Raw genomic sequence first — 13,454 nt, 5'->3', positions numbered from 1 at the left:
ATGTCTATCTTTTTTTTTTTTTTTTACAAGAAAGAAAAACCCATCCAACGGTTGATATTTTTTTGTCTTTTTTCATCCAATGGATAAGATTTTTCTTCCGGTTAAAAATTCAGCGACCGAGTTATCTAAATACAAACTTTTTATCTTCGTAAGCTTTATCATATCTTTTAAATCTTTGGTAGATTCAAAATTCCAAATGGAGAATAAATCTGGTTTAAAAAGAACTTAAAAGTAACAACGTATCATTAAACTAAAGTTCAATGTGACAAGAAGAGTCTAATACATAAAAAAAAAAAGATCATTCAAACACAAGGTGGCATGAATTTGAAGCCTTGACCACACCTTTCAACTCGTTGAGCATCACGAGCCTCTTTTTGGGTCCAATGGGTCCTGTGGAGAAAGTTGCCGTCTTCAAACGTCTTGCACTCCTTAAAATGTACTTAGCAACTTCTTTCTCTTCTTCTCTATCGCAATCATATATTGTCCACACAAAAATCTCGAGGTGGGACAACAAACATTCAGAGACATACTTTGGTTGCTCCCATTTCCCCCCATCCATCAATTGTTTATCAACATCCTGAATATGCTGATATGATACCAACATGAGGAAAATTAGGAAGAATGAAATGTTATATACTTAACCCCAATGAGAGACCATCAACAAAAGCTAGCTGAATGAATGATCAAATATCTTACATCAACGAGATTGAGGACTTGTAGTTTAGGAGAGCTTTCGAGCATGAGCGTAAGTAGATTCCACCACTCCGCTTTATGTGTATAAATCTCTAGATATACCAGCCGATGGAAGATACCTCCAGTAGGATATGTAATCTATTCATGAGACAATTATTAGAGTATAGTAGAAAACAATAAATACATAAGTCAAGTGCTGAGTAAAGTTACCTCCAAAGGTGATAAGTCCAAGGAAAGAAGTTTGGCTGACCTAAGAGATTCAAGAATATTGTCATTGACTACATAGGAAACGTTTTTAATATTCGCCTCAACTAGCTCGGATGCATTCTGAATCAGACAAAACTGATAACCTCTTAAACAATCAATTTCCAAGTATCTCAAAGAAGGAGCGTTTATCGCATATCCCCCAGTCTCTCGTCCACTTGTGGGATCACGAATCGATAATGTCTTCAAAGAAGGCGCCTCAATTATGAAATCCACTACATCCTTAAATAACTTCCGTGATGCATCACCAAATCTTCAAGATTAGGGCAGCTAGAAAAAAGGTTCCTAACAGATTTATCGTCTTTGTACACTACAGATTCAAGGTGAAGAGTTCTGAGGGACTTCATAGAAACCGGAGAAGGAACATCAAGAAGAATGTAACTCTTGAGTTTCAAGGTCTCAACTTTATCAAAGCAAAACAAACTACTCGGAAAACTGACTGGCTTGCCATAGAAGCGTTCAAGATCGAGTACGAACTCACGCACATGGCGTGCAAATGCAATTCCAGCCCACATTCCAATATACACATCATCACATTGGCCTCCAACTACTTTCAGATGAAAACTCTCTAGAAATAGGGCTTTATGTGAAAGCAAAGACCTGCCAACGTTTTCTGAAAATTTCTGTATGTTTCCTTCAGATTCATTATATATAAACTCGAGTTTTGGTACCAATTTCCAAAGAGATCGCCATCTTTTAGACAGAACACTTGTGGCTATGACAATTTTTGTCGGAAGTGAAGATAACAGCTGTAGAAGCAAAGCCTCAGGCAACTCACTGATCCTGTCCTCACTCGCAAAACCTCGGTTTCCCAAACTTTCGCTACTAAAGATGAAAGAATAAAATATTAAAAGTTAGGGGTGAGAGCTTACGGTTAAGAATAGTTTCATGAAGGATGCAGAGAAAAAAAACATGAAGGAAAAAAAAAAGAAACAAACCATTGATCCATCTTCTACAACAATTGCGTTGCTGTTAGATCCTTCAGATTGATATGCCTTCCCAACTTCCAAGAGCTATCGTATTACAAAACGCAACACAACTAATGCAAACAGAGACTTTAACGCACTGATCTTGGAAGATGGTTAACACTAAAACTGTGAGACGTTTAAAAAAAAAAAAAAAAAAAAAGAAAAAAGGATGATTAGAGAAGAACGAGATTTGGGGAACGTGGACAACAATTTAAGGATACGAGATCGAACGAACAGAGAAAACTAGGGCTTTTTAGTTTAAACCGGTTTTGGTCGGTTATGCTGAAAGTGAATCGTCATATTATAAAATCCCGTCGTTGCTTTTGGGTTGGTTATTAAAAACCCAATTTGTTTCGTTCAAAAACGAATGGTCAGCTTCAGACAGAACATTTTAGACTATACCTTATTACCTTGACAGGAAATCTTGTTTGAATTGAAGTAGCCAAGCTTTCCTCAAAATCACAAAACAACCAAGATTGTATCATCATAGTGATAGATAAAACCCAGGATATATATAAGTAGAACCATCCTCGATATCCAAATCCAATGCAAATCTCTCTAACTGGCCAAACTAGCTAACATGCTTTATGTGATAGAAGAGTCTAAAAATGAATACTACAAGATGAATCAAACTCGAACAAAAGGTGGCAAGAACTTGAAGCTCTGACCACACCATCCAATTCTTTGAGCCTATTAAGCCTTCTTTCTAACTTGTTGAACTCATTCGATTCAATGGAATTTGTGGAGATAGTTGCCTTCTTCAATCGTCTTGCGTTCTTTAGAATGTATGTAGCCACTTCTTTCTCTTCTTCTCTTTCCCAAATGTACCTTATCCACACAAATTTCTCGAGGTGAGACAACAAACATTCAGGAACATACTTTGGTTCATTCCATTTTCCGCCCACCAAACCATCTTTTCTAAAATTCAGATATTCCTGAGGCAAAATGAAAATTAATGCATTAGGCATAGAACACCAAAGTTAGAAACCCGAAAGAGAGACCATCCAAAAGTAGCTAGCTAACTGCTTATGAAATGTCTTACATCAGTGAGCTTGAGGACTTGTAGTTTAGGAGAAATTTCGAGCATGAGGGTAAGTAGATTCCACCACTCTGCTTTACGTGTACCAATCTCTAGAGATATCAGCTGATCGAAGTTACTTCTAGTAGGATATGCAATCTATCCATGAAACAATAGTATATAGAAACAATGTGATAACATCTAATTCAATTGCAACTAGGCACATATATATTTAAACATTGTGATTATTAACAAACAAAAAAAGAAGTATCTAAACCGCGATAAAAACCTGAAAAGTTACCTCCAAGGGTGGTGATAGATCCAAGGAAAGATGTCTGGCTGACTTAAGAGATCCAAGAAACTTCTCACTGATTATATAAGAAGAACCTTCAAAAAAATATGCCTCCACCAGCTCCGGCGCATTTAGACATAAGTCAAAACCTTTTAGTCCTATAATTTCCAAGAATTTCAAAGAGGGAACATTGATCATATATCCTCTAATCCCTTCTCCATGATTGTCTTCATGAATCCATAGTCTCTGCAAAGATGGGACCGAAATAGTGAAAGTCACAACATCGTGACAATAGCCACATCGATCCACAACCAAATCTTCAAGAACAGGGCAGCCAGATAAAAGGTTACATATAGATTCATCCCCCCTGAAGCCCAAAAATTGAAGGCGTAGAGTTCTAAGAGACTTCATAAGAACCGGAGAAGTGATATCAACAAGAAAAAACTTGAGTTCCAAAGTCTCAAGTGTGTTACAAGTACACAAGCTACTCGGAAATGTGAATGTTTCTGGATGAGGAAGACAATGGAGTACTAATTCACGCAAATTTCGAGCAAACGCAATTCCAACCCAAATTCCAACATCTACAGGATTAACTTCATGTAATCCAAATTTGAGATGCAAACTCTTTAGAACAGGAGCTTTATGTGAAAGAAAAAACTTGCAAACATTCTCTGAAAATGTATGGTGGTGATCAGAATCAAACTCAAGATTTGGCACCAACTTCCAAAGAGACCGCCATCGTTTAGACAAAACACTCGTGGTTACAACAGTTTCTGTTGGAAGTAAAGACAATATATGTAGAAGCAACTCTTCAGGCAACTGATTCATCCTATCCTCCTTCATAATACCTCGATTTCTCAAACTTTTTCACAGCCAAGAATCAAAGTAGAAACTATTAATATTTAGTTAGTCAGATATAAGATCTCAAATGCTCTAAAACATATACGAAACTTACCGTTCTTGTTCCATTGTCGTTAGACAGCAAAATTGCGTTCGATTTGTGCCTTTACAGTGCTATTAACGCATTTCAAACACTCTAAAACGCAAAAACGCTACAAGTACACGGGCGTGAAGCTCACCAACTGTGACTTAGAGTAGACGCCTGTCAAGGATGCATAACTGAGCGGCGGGTCTTTAGGTTTTTTTTTTTTTTATATATAGCGAAGGTGATCAATAGAAATTTTATTTTTATTTTTTTTGTCAATTTAAGATCACAAAGAATCGTATTGATTAATTTTTGTTTAAGACTTTAAGTGATGGAGTAAATATTATTTTACGAATAGATTCACTGTCTTTGAATTCCACAGGGTAGAGGACCAAAGTTCTGAGGGACTTGATACAAACTGAATACCTGAGAATCAAGGTCTTAACTCTTAAGTGTATTACTAAAGCTAAACATGCTACTTGGAAATCTGAAAGACGTTGTTCAAATGCAATATATCACTAACTCTGAGATGACAACTCTCCAAAACCGGAGCTTTGTGCGGAACAAAAAAGACTTGCCAAGATTCTCTGAAAATTGATGTGTATAATGAAAGTTTCGGCACCATCTTCGAAGAGATTGCCATTGTTTAGACAAAATACTCGTGGCTATGACACGTTTTGTTGCAAGTAAAGACAATATATGCAGTATCAAAGCTAAGAAGAGTCTGATAGATAAGAAGGTGAATCGAATTTAAACACAAGGTGGCATGAATTTGAAGCCCTGACCACACCATCCAATTCGTCAAGCACCTTACGTCTCTCTTTCACCTTGTTGATCTCTTTCGATTCAATGGGATTTGTTGAGAAAGTTGCCTTCTTCAATTGTCTTGCGTTCTTTTGAATGTACGTAGCTATTTCTTTCTCTTCTTCTCTACCCCAATTAAATCTTTTCCACACAAATGTCTCCAAATGTGACAACAAACATTCAGGGATATCCTTCGGCTCATTCCATTTGCCACCGACCAAACTATCACTACGAACATGATGATATTTCTGAGACCAAAGCGACATGTAGAAAATTCAATGTATAGCATCACTAGACCATAAAATAAAACCCCAAAGAGATATCATACAAAGATAGCAAGCTGCCTAATAATGAAATGTCTTACATCAGTGACCTTGAGGACTTGTAGTTTAGGAGAATTTTCGAGCATGCGCGTGAGTAGATTCCACCACTCTGCTATACGTGTGTACATCTCTAGAGATACCAGCTGATAGAAGATAGTTCCAGTAGGATATGCAATCTATTCATGAGACCAATTTTTAGAGTATAGAAACAATGTGATAACAAAGAACTCAACTGAAGATTATTATAAAAAATAAAAAAAAATATCAGCAAAATTACCCTCAAGGGTGATAAATGCAATAGAAGACGTTTGACTGAAGTGAGAGATCCAAGAAGCTTCTCATTGTTAATAGATACAGCTTCAACGAAACTTGCCTCCACCAGCTCAGGCGCATTCATAGAAAACCCTGGACATCTTAAGTCTTCAATTTGTAAGTATTTCAAACAAGGAGCATTGATCAAATATCCCCAAAACTCTGGTCCATCATTGGTATCATGAATCGTTAATCTCAGCAAAGAAGGGACCTCAATACTGAAAATCTCAACATCAGAATCGTCACCTCGATACACATCCAATTGTTCAAGACTAGGGCAGCTAGATAAAAGGTTACGGACAGATGCATCGTCTTTGAAGCTCACAAACTCGAGGTGCAGGGTTCTAAGAGACTTGATAAGAACCGGAGAAGGTATATCTACAAAAATACCAAGTACGAGTTTCAAACTCTCAAGTGTGTTACAAGTACACAAGCTACTCGGAAATGTGAAGGTCTCTTGCCCAGCAGGATAAAAATCGAGCACCAATTCACGCAAATGACGAGCAAACGCAATGCCAACCCAAAGTCCAACATCTACGAAATTAACGCTATCTGATCCAAAGAGGAGACGGAAACTCTCTAGAACCGGAGCTTTATGGGAAAGGAAAGACTTGCAAACAATCTCTGAAAATGAAAGGTGTTCACTTTCGCAATCCTCAGAATTGAACTCTAGATTTGGCACCAATTTCCAAAGAGACCGCCATTGTTTAGACAAAACACTCGTGGCTACTACAGTTTTTGTGGGAAGAAAACACAAAATCCTAAGAATCAAAGCTTCGGGCAACAGATTCATCATATCCTCTTCATTCACAATACCTCGATTTCTTCACAGCCAAAACCAAAGAATCAACATTTAGAGCACTATACATCGGAATTCAAATGCTCTAAACATAAACGAAACTTACCGTTGTTCTTGTTCCATTTTCCTTCAGGTTTTTGCTGTTCCCCGATGCGAAAATCGCACTTCAATCGCTCTTAACGCAAGCAAAGCACTGAAGCTCGTCAACTGAAGGAGACTAGGGCTTTTTAATTCAAAACCGGTTTTAAATTAAAATCGAAGCGTACCCGACCGGTTTACTTAATTAATAAATGAAGAAAAGCCTGAGATGGTTGTTGTTGTATAGATCACTCATAAGAGCAACATTATTGGTTAGATCTTAGGCCACAAGATCTTTTCCTTCACATATCTTATTCTAAGATCTAACCAATAATGTTGGTCTAAGGGATTAGATAAAAGGAATTCAGAAAATTTTCAATTTTCAATATCCAATGGCCAAATGTAGAACCATCCCCGAGATCCAAAACCCATGTAAATCCCCATAACCGGTTAAGCCAACAGGTTCCCTCTATGAAGAGTTTACATATAACATTCGTATCCGAAAGCAATTTGGCAAGAATTGGAAGCCCTGACCACACTAGCCAACTCCTTTAGCATCTTACGTCTCCCTTCCAACTTCTTGAGGTCGTTCACTGCGATAGGATTTGTGGAGATAGTTGCCTTCTTCAACTGTTTTGCGTTCCGTAGAATGTACGCAGCCACTTCTTGCTCTTCTTGTCTATCCCAAGCATATTCTTCCCACACGAATGTCTCGAGGTGAGACAACAAGCATTCAGGGACATACTTTGGCTCATTCCATTTCCCGCCGGCCAAATCATTTTTATTCATATTCTGGTGAGACAAACGAGATAAGAAGAATAAGACGCATATCAATACCCCCAAAGAGAGACCATCAAAATTAGCTACAGCTGGAGAATAATGAAATGTCTTACATCAATGAGCCTGAGGACTTGTAGTTTAGGCGAGCTATCGAGCATGATTGTAAGTAGATTCCAACACTCTTTTTTACGTGTATGCATCTCTAGACATACCAGTTGATTGAAGATACTACCAGTAGGGTACACAATCTGTGCATGAAACAGTTATTGGTGTATACATCTTGCAATAACAATGAGATAACCAAAAACTCAATAGCGATAGAAACCCGTATAGTTTACCTGCAAGGGTGATAAATCCAAAGAAAGATGTTTGGCTGACTTTAGTGATCCAAGAAACTTATCGGTGATTATATAAGAACCTCCAGAAACATATGCCTCCACCAGCTCTGGCGCATTCAGACAAAGCTCAAAATCTTTGTACTCTTGGAGTGTCAAGTATATCAAAGAAGGAACACTAATTGTATATCTTCTAAACCCTTGGCCATCGTTATCATTAAAAATCTCAAGTCTCTTCAAAGACGGGACCTCAACAGAGAAAGTAACATCATCACCATCAAACTCACTTCGATCCACAAACAAATTTTCAAGAATAGGGCAACCAGACAACAGGTTAGGAAAAGATTCATCGTCTTTGAAGCTCACGAACTCAAGGTGCAGGGTTCTAAGAGACTTCATAAGAACCGGATAAGGTATATCTACAAGGATACAAAATAAGAGTTTCAAAGTCTGAAGCGTGTTGCAAGTACACAAGCTACTCGGAGATGTGAAGGTCTCATCCCCAGGGCTAACAGTGAGTACCAATTCACGCAAATGTCGAGTAAATGCGATTCCAACCCAAAGTCCAATATCTAAAGGGGTAACTTCATCTAAACTAAATCTGAGATGCAAACTCTCTAGAACCAGAGCTCTATGTGAAAGGAAAGACCTGGTAACACCCTCTGAAAATGTTTGGTGATCACTTTTGTGATCATCAGAGTCGAACTCTAGATTCGGCACCCACTTCCAAAGAGACCGCCATTGCTTAGACAAAACACTCGTGGCTATGGCAGTTCTTGTAGAAAGAAAACACAATATCCGTATAATCAAAGCTTCAGGCAACTGATCCAACCTATCTTTATTCATAACACGTCGATTTCTCGTTGTTGTTAATAGAGATAGCAGTGACGTTCTTTCAAGTGTTATACTGTACTGGTATTTCAAACGCTCTAAACGCAAACGCAAAAAAAATTGAAGAGATTGAAGCTCAACAATAGCGAGAGTCGAGATTACACGGCGGTTGAGGATGCAGCACTGAGCAGTCGGCCGGTAGGGTTATTGATCATTCGGTGGATGATGACGTGTCAGTGATTATGCTAATTTTAAACGACACCAGTTTGGGCAATTAAGTGGGCTTTTCATACTTATCAATTAGTAACTAGTAAGCCTGTTCCAGACATGAATAAACAGGATAAAAAAGGACATAAATTAACAAATGCTTTAGAAAAAAAACATTCATAGAAAAGTAAAAAACCCATCAATAATTCAATATACACAAAACACGAGTTAAACGAAACCCCATTTCCACCCTCAAAATCTTAAAAAGTCAAAACAAATGGTATAAAGAAGACAACACAATGGTTAAAATTGGCTTTTTGTTTTGGTGACTTGATTGGGACTTGAGAGTGTTTTTCCCAAATAAACAAAGACATAATTGTCAAATTCCTAATAAGGATTGTAACGGCTTCGTCCTCTACCGTTGTCGCTACTTCGTTTGCTACTGCTGCTGCTGCTTGAACCGCTGCCTCCCCTATACGGTGGAGAAGGCCTTGATGGTGGTTGTGGCACAGCCCCTAGTCCAGGTTGTTGCCTATTACATTCAACACGTCAGATCAGTGCACGTGTCTTATATATAGCAAACGCATGAGATCAGTACGAGTATACACAAGAACTTACAAGACATATCCGATTCTCCCATCCGGTAACATGATTGGCATCATCGACATTCCACCAGCTGCGTGACCTCCCGCATGCATTAATGGCTGCATAATTCCCACAAAATTATAGTACTTTATTACAACGTTTAGTCAAGATATGACGTTTCGACTGATAAGTAGTAGAATCTCACTTGTGAGTAGGCAGAAGCTCCAAAGCCACCAAGAGCACCAAAAGGACTAGGAGCCATTCCGTAACTAAGAAGAGGAGGATAGTTTGGTTGCATTTGTGATTTCTGCATATTCTGAACTGAATTTGTATTCATCTTTTGATCCGCTTGAGGCTTTGCAAGAGTACAATCTAACATATGACCTGTGTATAATAGGGGGATAGATTTCAGAACTGAAACATCAAAGGAGGAGATGTAAACAGGAAAAAAAAATTATGAATGGAACATACCATCAATCTCATATCTTTCAGTGTTTTTCAAAGCTCGCATGACACTTGTCCTCTCTGCGTAGTGCACAAACCCGTATCTACTATCTTCCTTTCCTGGTTTTGCTGGTGGGATCACCACTTTCAGTATTTTCCCGTGATGTTCAAATAATGCCTTGAGACGTTCTTGGGTTATATCTCTAGGCAAGTTCTTGATGTACAATGCCTTGACCTGCAATCATTCCAAACCATATTATAGTAAGATTTGAACACATGTAAACACGTCTCTATTAAATATAATTTCTTGGCAGTGGCACTTTGCTGGTAAGATAACTGTTGCTGCTTCTATTATTTATTCGTAAGGAAGGTTCTAATGAAGCAAACCTGGGAAGCTGAAGAGTCTCCTCCTCCACTCCTTGATTCAGCCCAGCTTACAGTTGGGGCATTGTCATCAAGCTTAAAACTCGGATTTGACATTTTTTGTTTCGAGTACTCAGCACATGCATGGTTGTAATACTCGATGAAAGCAAAACCACGATTCCGGCATATATTTTGTGGTTCCTGTGATATAAATAAAATCAAACAGAAAACTGATCAAGTGAGTGAGAAAGGCATGTCTTGAATTTCTACAGAAAATTCACTTCCGCAAGTTATAGTAGCATGATTATGATATAAAACTAGTAGATACAAGTATATAGACACTATAGGCTGAAACTTATCCAAGTTGCAGGAGACAAACCTTTGGGAGTTCGACAATTTGAACACCTGGACCAATCCTATTCGCTGCTTTCTTAATGTCTGACTCCATCCAATTTCTAGGAACATTACCGAGAAAGAGACGATGCTTTGCTTGGGTAGTCGAACATTTTATCCTTTTACCCTATTGAATAACATTAAGTAAACAAAAAAATAAGAGCCAGGAAATAATGAAACACTACACCATCAAGAATTCTAAGCGATCTATAAGTAAAAATGGAATGATCAAGAATTGGATGCCAAAGAGTTTACTCTGAATTCAGTGTTATTTAGATTATCGATTGCTTCAGATGCTAAGTCCTTGTTTCTGAATGTCACAAATGCATACCCCTTTCCATCACCAGATTCTTTTTCCCTCATTATCCTCACCTGGAGACATCACACCAAACTCAGCACAAGATAAATAAAAAAACCAACAATAGTTTGGGATAAAAAAAAAATGTCAAGTTACCTCAGTAACTTCTCCTATTGATTGGCAGAAGCCCTTTATGTCCCCTTCAGTAGCATCAGTAGGAATCCCTCCGAGATAAACCTCTGAACCATGTGGAGGAAGTGCAAGGAGTTCAACATGCTTTTTCTTTTCTTCTTCCTCCTCCGTTGCAGCAGCATCATCCTCCTCTTCATCCACTTCAACCTCCTCTTCTATCTCCTCCTCTATCTCTTCGATTTCCTCCTCCTCTTCAACTTCTTCGTACTCAACTTCCTCCTCCAGAATCTCCTCAGGATCATTGTCACCATCAAGGTCTACCCTTTCCTCAGATTCCATTGAATCATGAGCCTCTGAAGCAGCAGTCCTCGTCCTTGACATCTTAAGTATCTAGAAAAGAACGCTTGCACTACAACTGTGGAGGAGACACAGAAGCAAGAAGCAAGTGGGGAGAGAGAATAGAACCGGGGAAAGGTTGGAAAAGAAACAATAAGAGGCCGATAGAAAAGAAGAATAAAAGGTTTGAATTGACGCTCTGCCATAATGCGGCAAAAAAAGGAATCCCAAACAAAATAAGAGGGTAACGAATGCTCAACAGGTTGAAACAAAATAAAAAGAAAGAAACGAATGACCCTGAGAGCGGAAAAAAAAAAACCATGATATCATAGGCCTTGGTTAGATGCAAAGAAGGTTAAAAATCATGGCAACATAAAAGATAAGAAGGTCATGATTAGCATAAGCAAAAAGAAGAGCTAAGACATAGTATCTCTGAATAATCCACTTTAGAAAACTCCGGCTCCATGTTAGATCTGCCAATCTAACCTGTTAAGAGAATCCTCAGCTTATAACTACAATTCTATTTGATTACTCAGACATTTACACAAATAAAACACAATGATACCAACCAAGAACAACAATCAAATACCCGTACAGAGCTAAAACTCACAGTAATATCAATCAAATGTGTTTCAGCTACACTTAGCAGTCATTGGCAAAGATAACACAAAGGAGGGAGCAGATTCAGTTTTAAACTAAAGAAGAGCTTAGGAAAACCCCAATTTCAAAAGAAAAAAAATTCGGATCCCCAACCAAAAAGATTCAAGCAAGGAGACGAAGAGAGGCGCAATGAGATGAAACAAGACAGAGCGAGAGGAAGTACCTGAAGAGAGAGAGAGAGAGCTGCCGGAAGAAAACCCTAATTTTGGAGAATTGCGGAGAGGATGAGGAAGTGTTTCGCGCAGCTCAGGCTGAGAATATGTAAATGTGTTTGTATGACCTAAGTGAGACTATCAAGGAGCCAAGGAGGTTATGATGTTAATTACTTACCCATCTTAATATATACCAAAAGATCTGGAAAAAAATGACTATTACGATAATTTTTATGCAAAAAACAAAAAACAAAAATTCAAGTTGGATGAAAAGTTGAAATTTTTCTCTCACATGTTTTGTTATTTTTTCAGAAAATAAGTGAAATTTTTTTCTTCATTAATTCTTTTTAAAATTTTAATATAGTTTTTTCAAGAGAAATTTCAGTTAACATGTAATTTATATATGATTTACGAGTATATGATTTTAAAAAAGTGAAGCCTACTAGACTTTTTTCTTTTGTTTTCACTTTTCACACTTTACATTTTAGTATTTTCTTCATTTTAGCTATTTCTAATTCTTCGATGAAATATTACTAAAACTGATAAACTAACATATAACGGTCGTGATTTTTCCGTTTTGTTATGTATGGTAACAAAGTTAATACAAAAGGGCTCATTCGAACTAATTAATTAGTTATTTAGGGGGGGATATTGGATCTATGATTTGGGATGATTTTTATTTTTTAAACAATCTCTCTATATTGGATTGGTGATTTTCCAAAATCCATTAAAAGTCTGCCTTATTGAACTCAGTATTTGTTTAAATGATTCAAAATCTAAGGTTATTCAATTATTCATTTATTAAAATCTTCTCAAATTTCAGGTTATTGGAAAATTGAGAATTCACAATGAAATTGTTCTAATAACGATTTGAGATGATTTGGGTAGCAAATTATAACTAAAATAGATAGCCTGAAAATCACACCTCCTATGATGATATTTGAAAGAATTTTTAAAGTGACCTTCATTTCTTTTATTTTGTTTACAAACTATACGTCGGCCAGTGAAGAGTCGTGTTGCTCCGCCGCAGACAATTCACGAACTAGTGATAACCCGATCTCTATCACCATCATTGCGTTCTGTTTCTTCTCCAATTACGAAATCCCCAAATTGCTTCAATCATAACTATTCGCTCACGTTCTATTCGATCCGAGCTCACGCACCAATTGATAAGAAATAATCTATACTCTTTATTATCACAGAGAGAATCGATACACTGTTTTGTGGAAAGAGCTCTAGAATAACTCTCTAGAATCTAGATCACGTCGTCAACACAAACCGATCGTTCTGCGTCTCTTTCTATCTCAGTCTCTCCTCACCGGTGAAGATCACGACCCTTCTACTCTGTTTACAATCGGTGGAACCTTTCAAATTCTAATAAAAATCTTTTGCCTCTTTTGTTGAATGAGAATGCGCCAGAGATCCCTATTATGTTTACAACGTGGTAAGCTATTAGGTTTTA

General features: G+C 37.6%; 4 protein-coding genes and 1 pseudogene across 6 annotated transcripts; all 5 read right to left on the bottom strand.

Annotated features, from left to right (window-relative positions):
- Nucleotides 1-298: 298 nt before the first annotated feature.
- LOC17887371 lies at nucleotides 299-1,906 on the bottom strand (annotated as a pseudogene).
- Nucleotides 1,907-2,418: 512 nt separating this feature from the next.
- On the bottom strand, nucleotides 2,419-4,342 carry LOC17885324 (FBD-associated F-box protein At3g52670). The gene is made up of 4 exons (XM_006290286.2): nucleotides 4,191-4,342; nucleotides 3,245-4,097; nucleotides 2,968-3,102; nucleotides 2,419-2,860 (listed from the first exon to the last, which is right to left on the bottom strand). The coding sequence occupies exons 1-4, from the start codon at nucleotides 4,202-4,204 to the stop codon at nucleotides 2,528-2,530; spliced, it is 1,335 nt and encodes a 444-aa protein (XP_006290348.2). The 5' UTR covers nucleotides 4,205-4,342; the 3' UTR covers nucleotides 2,419-2,527.
- A 392-nt stretch (nucleotides 4,343-4,734) lies between these two features.
- Nucleotides 4,735-6,591, bottom strand: LOC17887513 (F-box/FBD/LRR-repeat protein At3g52680). Its single transcript, XM_006291067.2, has 4 exons — nucleotides 6,505-6,591; nucleotides 5,565-6,423; nucleotides 5,329-5,463; nucleotides 4,735-5,212 (listed from the first exon to the last, which is right to left on the bottom strand). Exons 1-4 carry the CDS (start codon nucleotides 6,519-6,521, stop codon nucleotides 4,874-4,876), a joined length of 1,350 nt encoding a protein of 449 aa, XP_006291129.1. The 5' UTR covers nucleotides 6,522-6,591; the 3' UTR covers nucleotides 4,735-4,873.
- A 288-nt stretch (nucleotides 6,592-6,879) lies between these two features.
- On the bottom strand, nucleotides 6,880-8,598 carry LOC17887305 (FBD-associated F-box protein At3g52670). The gene is made up of 3 exons (XM_006293168.2): nucleotides 7,595-8,598; nucleotides 7,370-7,504; nucleotides 6,880-7,268 (listed from the first exon to the last, which is right to left on the bottom strand). Exons 1-3 carry the CDS (start codon nucleotides 8,435-8,437, stop codon nucleotides 6,957-6,959), a joined length of 1,290 nt encoding a protein of 429 aa, XP_006293230.1. The 5' UTR covers nucleotides 8,438-8,598; the 3' UTR covers nucleotides 6,880-6,956.
- Nucleotides 8,599-8,775: 177 nt separating this feature from the next.
- Nucleotides 8,776-12,144, bottom strand: LOC17884739 (heterogeneous nuclear ribonucleoprotein Q). Of its 3 annotated transcripts, none has more exons than XM_023782853.1 (9): nucleotides 12,004-12,144; nucleotides 10,869-11,666; nucleotides 10,670-10,786; nucleotides 10,401-10,541; nucleotides 10,046-10,222; nucleotides 9,686-9,893; nucleotides 9,420-9,598; nucleotides 9,248-9,333; nucleotides 8,776-9,161 (listed from the first exon to the last, which is right to left on the bottom strand). In XM_023782853.1, exons 2-9 carry the CDS (start codon nucleotides 11,223-11,225, stop codon nucleotides 9,017-9,019), a joined length of 1,410 nt encoding a protein of 469 aa, XP_023638621.1. In that variant the 5' UTR covers nucleotides 11,226-11,666; nucleotides 12,004-12,144; the 3' UTR covers nucleotides 8,776-9,016. The 3 variants fall into 3 exon arrangements, with proteins under 3 accessions (XP_023638621.1, XP_006291062.1, XP_023638619.1); XM_006291000.2 differs by having other exon boundaries at nucleotides 10,869-11,259; XM_023782851.1 differs by lacking the exon at nucleotides 12,004-12,144 and having other exon boundaries at nucleotides 10,869-11,990.
- Between the last annotated feature and the right edge of the window lie 1,310 nt (nucleotides 12,145-13,454).

The sequence above is a fragment of the Capsella rubella genome, unplaced genomic scaffold (genome assembly GCF_000375325.1).
Source record: "Capsella rubella cultivar Monte Gargano unplaced genomic scaffold, Caprub1_0 scaffold_5, whole genome shotgun sequence".
Classification (NCBI taxonomy): Eukaryota; Viridiplantae; Streptophyta; class Magnoliopsida; order Brassicales; family Brassicaceae; genus Capsella; species Capsella rubella.
Note: the sequence above shows the minus strand (reverse complement) of the source record. Positions and strands in the feature narration are given on the sequence as shown.

Excerpts from the sequence above, each read along its gene's own strand:
- LOC17885324 (XM_006290286.2), bottom strand. Across the intron at positions 3,103-3,244 it reads ATCTATCACCACCCTTGGAG|ATTGCATATCCTACTAGAAG; the intron begins GTAACTTTTCAG and ends TTTCATGGATAG. Across the intron at positions 2,861-2,967 it reads AAGTCCTCAAGCTCACTGAT|GAATATCTGAATTTTAGAAA; the intron begins GTAAGACATTTC and ends ATTTTGCCTCAG.
- LOC17887513 (XM_006291067.2), bottom strand. Across the intron at positions 5,464-5,564 it reads TGCATTTATCACCCTTGAGG|ATTGCATATCCTACTGGAAC; the intron begins GTAATTTTGCTG and ends TCTCATGAATAG. Across the intron at positions 5,213-5,328 it reads AAGTCCTCAAGGTCACTGAT|AAATATCATCATGTTCGTAG; the intron begins GTAAGACATTTC and ends CTTTGGTCTCAG.
- LOC17887305 (XM_006293168.2), bottom strand. The coding sequence starts at position 8,437 with ATGAATAAAGATAGGTTGGATCAGTTGCCTGAAGCTTTGATTATACGG. Across the intron at positions 7,505-7,594 it reads TGGATTTATCACCCTTGCAG|ATTGTGTACCCTACTGGTAG; the intron begins GTAAACTATACG and ends TTTCATGCACAG. Across the intron at positions 7,269-7,369 it reads AAGTCCTCAGGCTCATTGAT|AATATGAATAAAAATGATTT; the intron begins GTAAGACATTTC and ends TTGTCTCACCAG.
- LOC17884739 (XM_023782853.1), bottom strand. The coding sequence starts at position 11,225 with ATGTCAAGGACGAGGACTGCTGCTTCAGAGGCTCATGATTCAATGGAA. Across the intron at positions 9,894-10,045 it reads GAGACTCTTCAGCTTCCCAG|GTCAAGGCATTGTACATCAA; the intron begins GTTTGCTTCATT and ends GAATGATTGCAG. Across the intron at positions 9,599-9,685 it reads TGAAAGATATGAGATTGATG|GTCATATGTTAGATTGTACT; the intron begins GTATGTTCCATT and ends TATTATACACAG.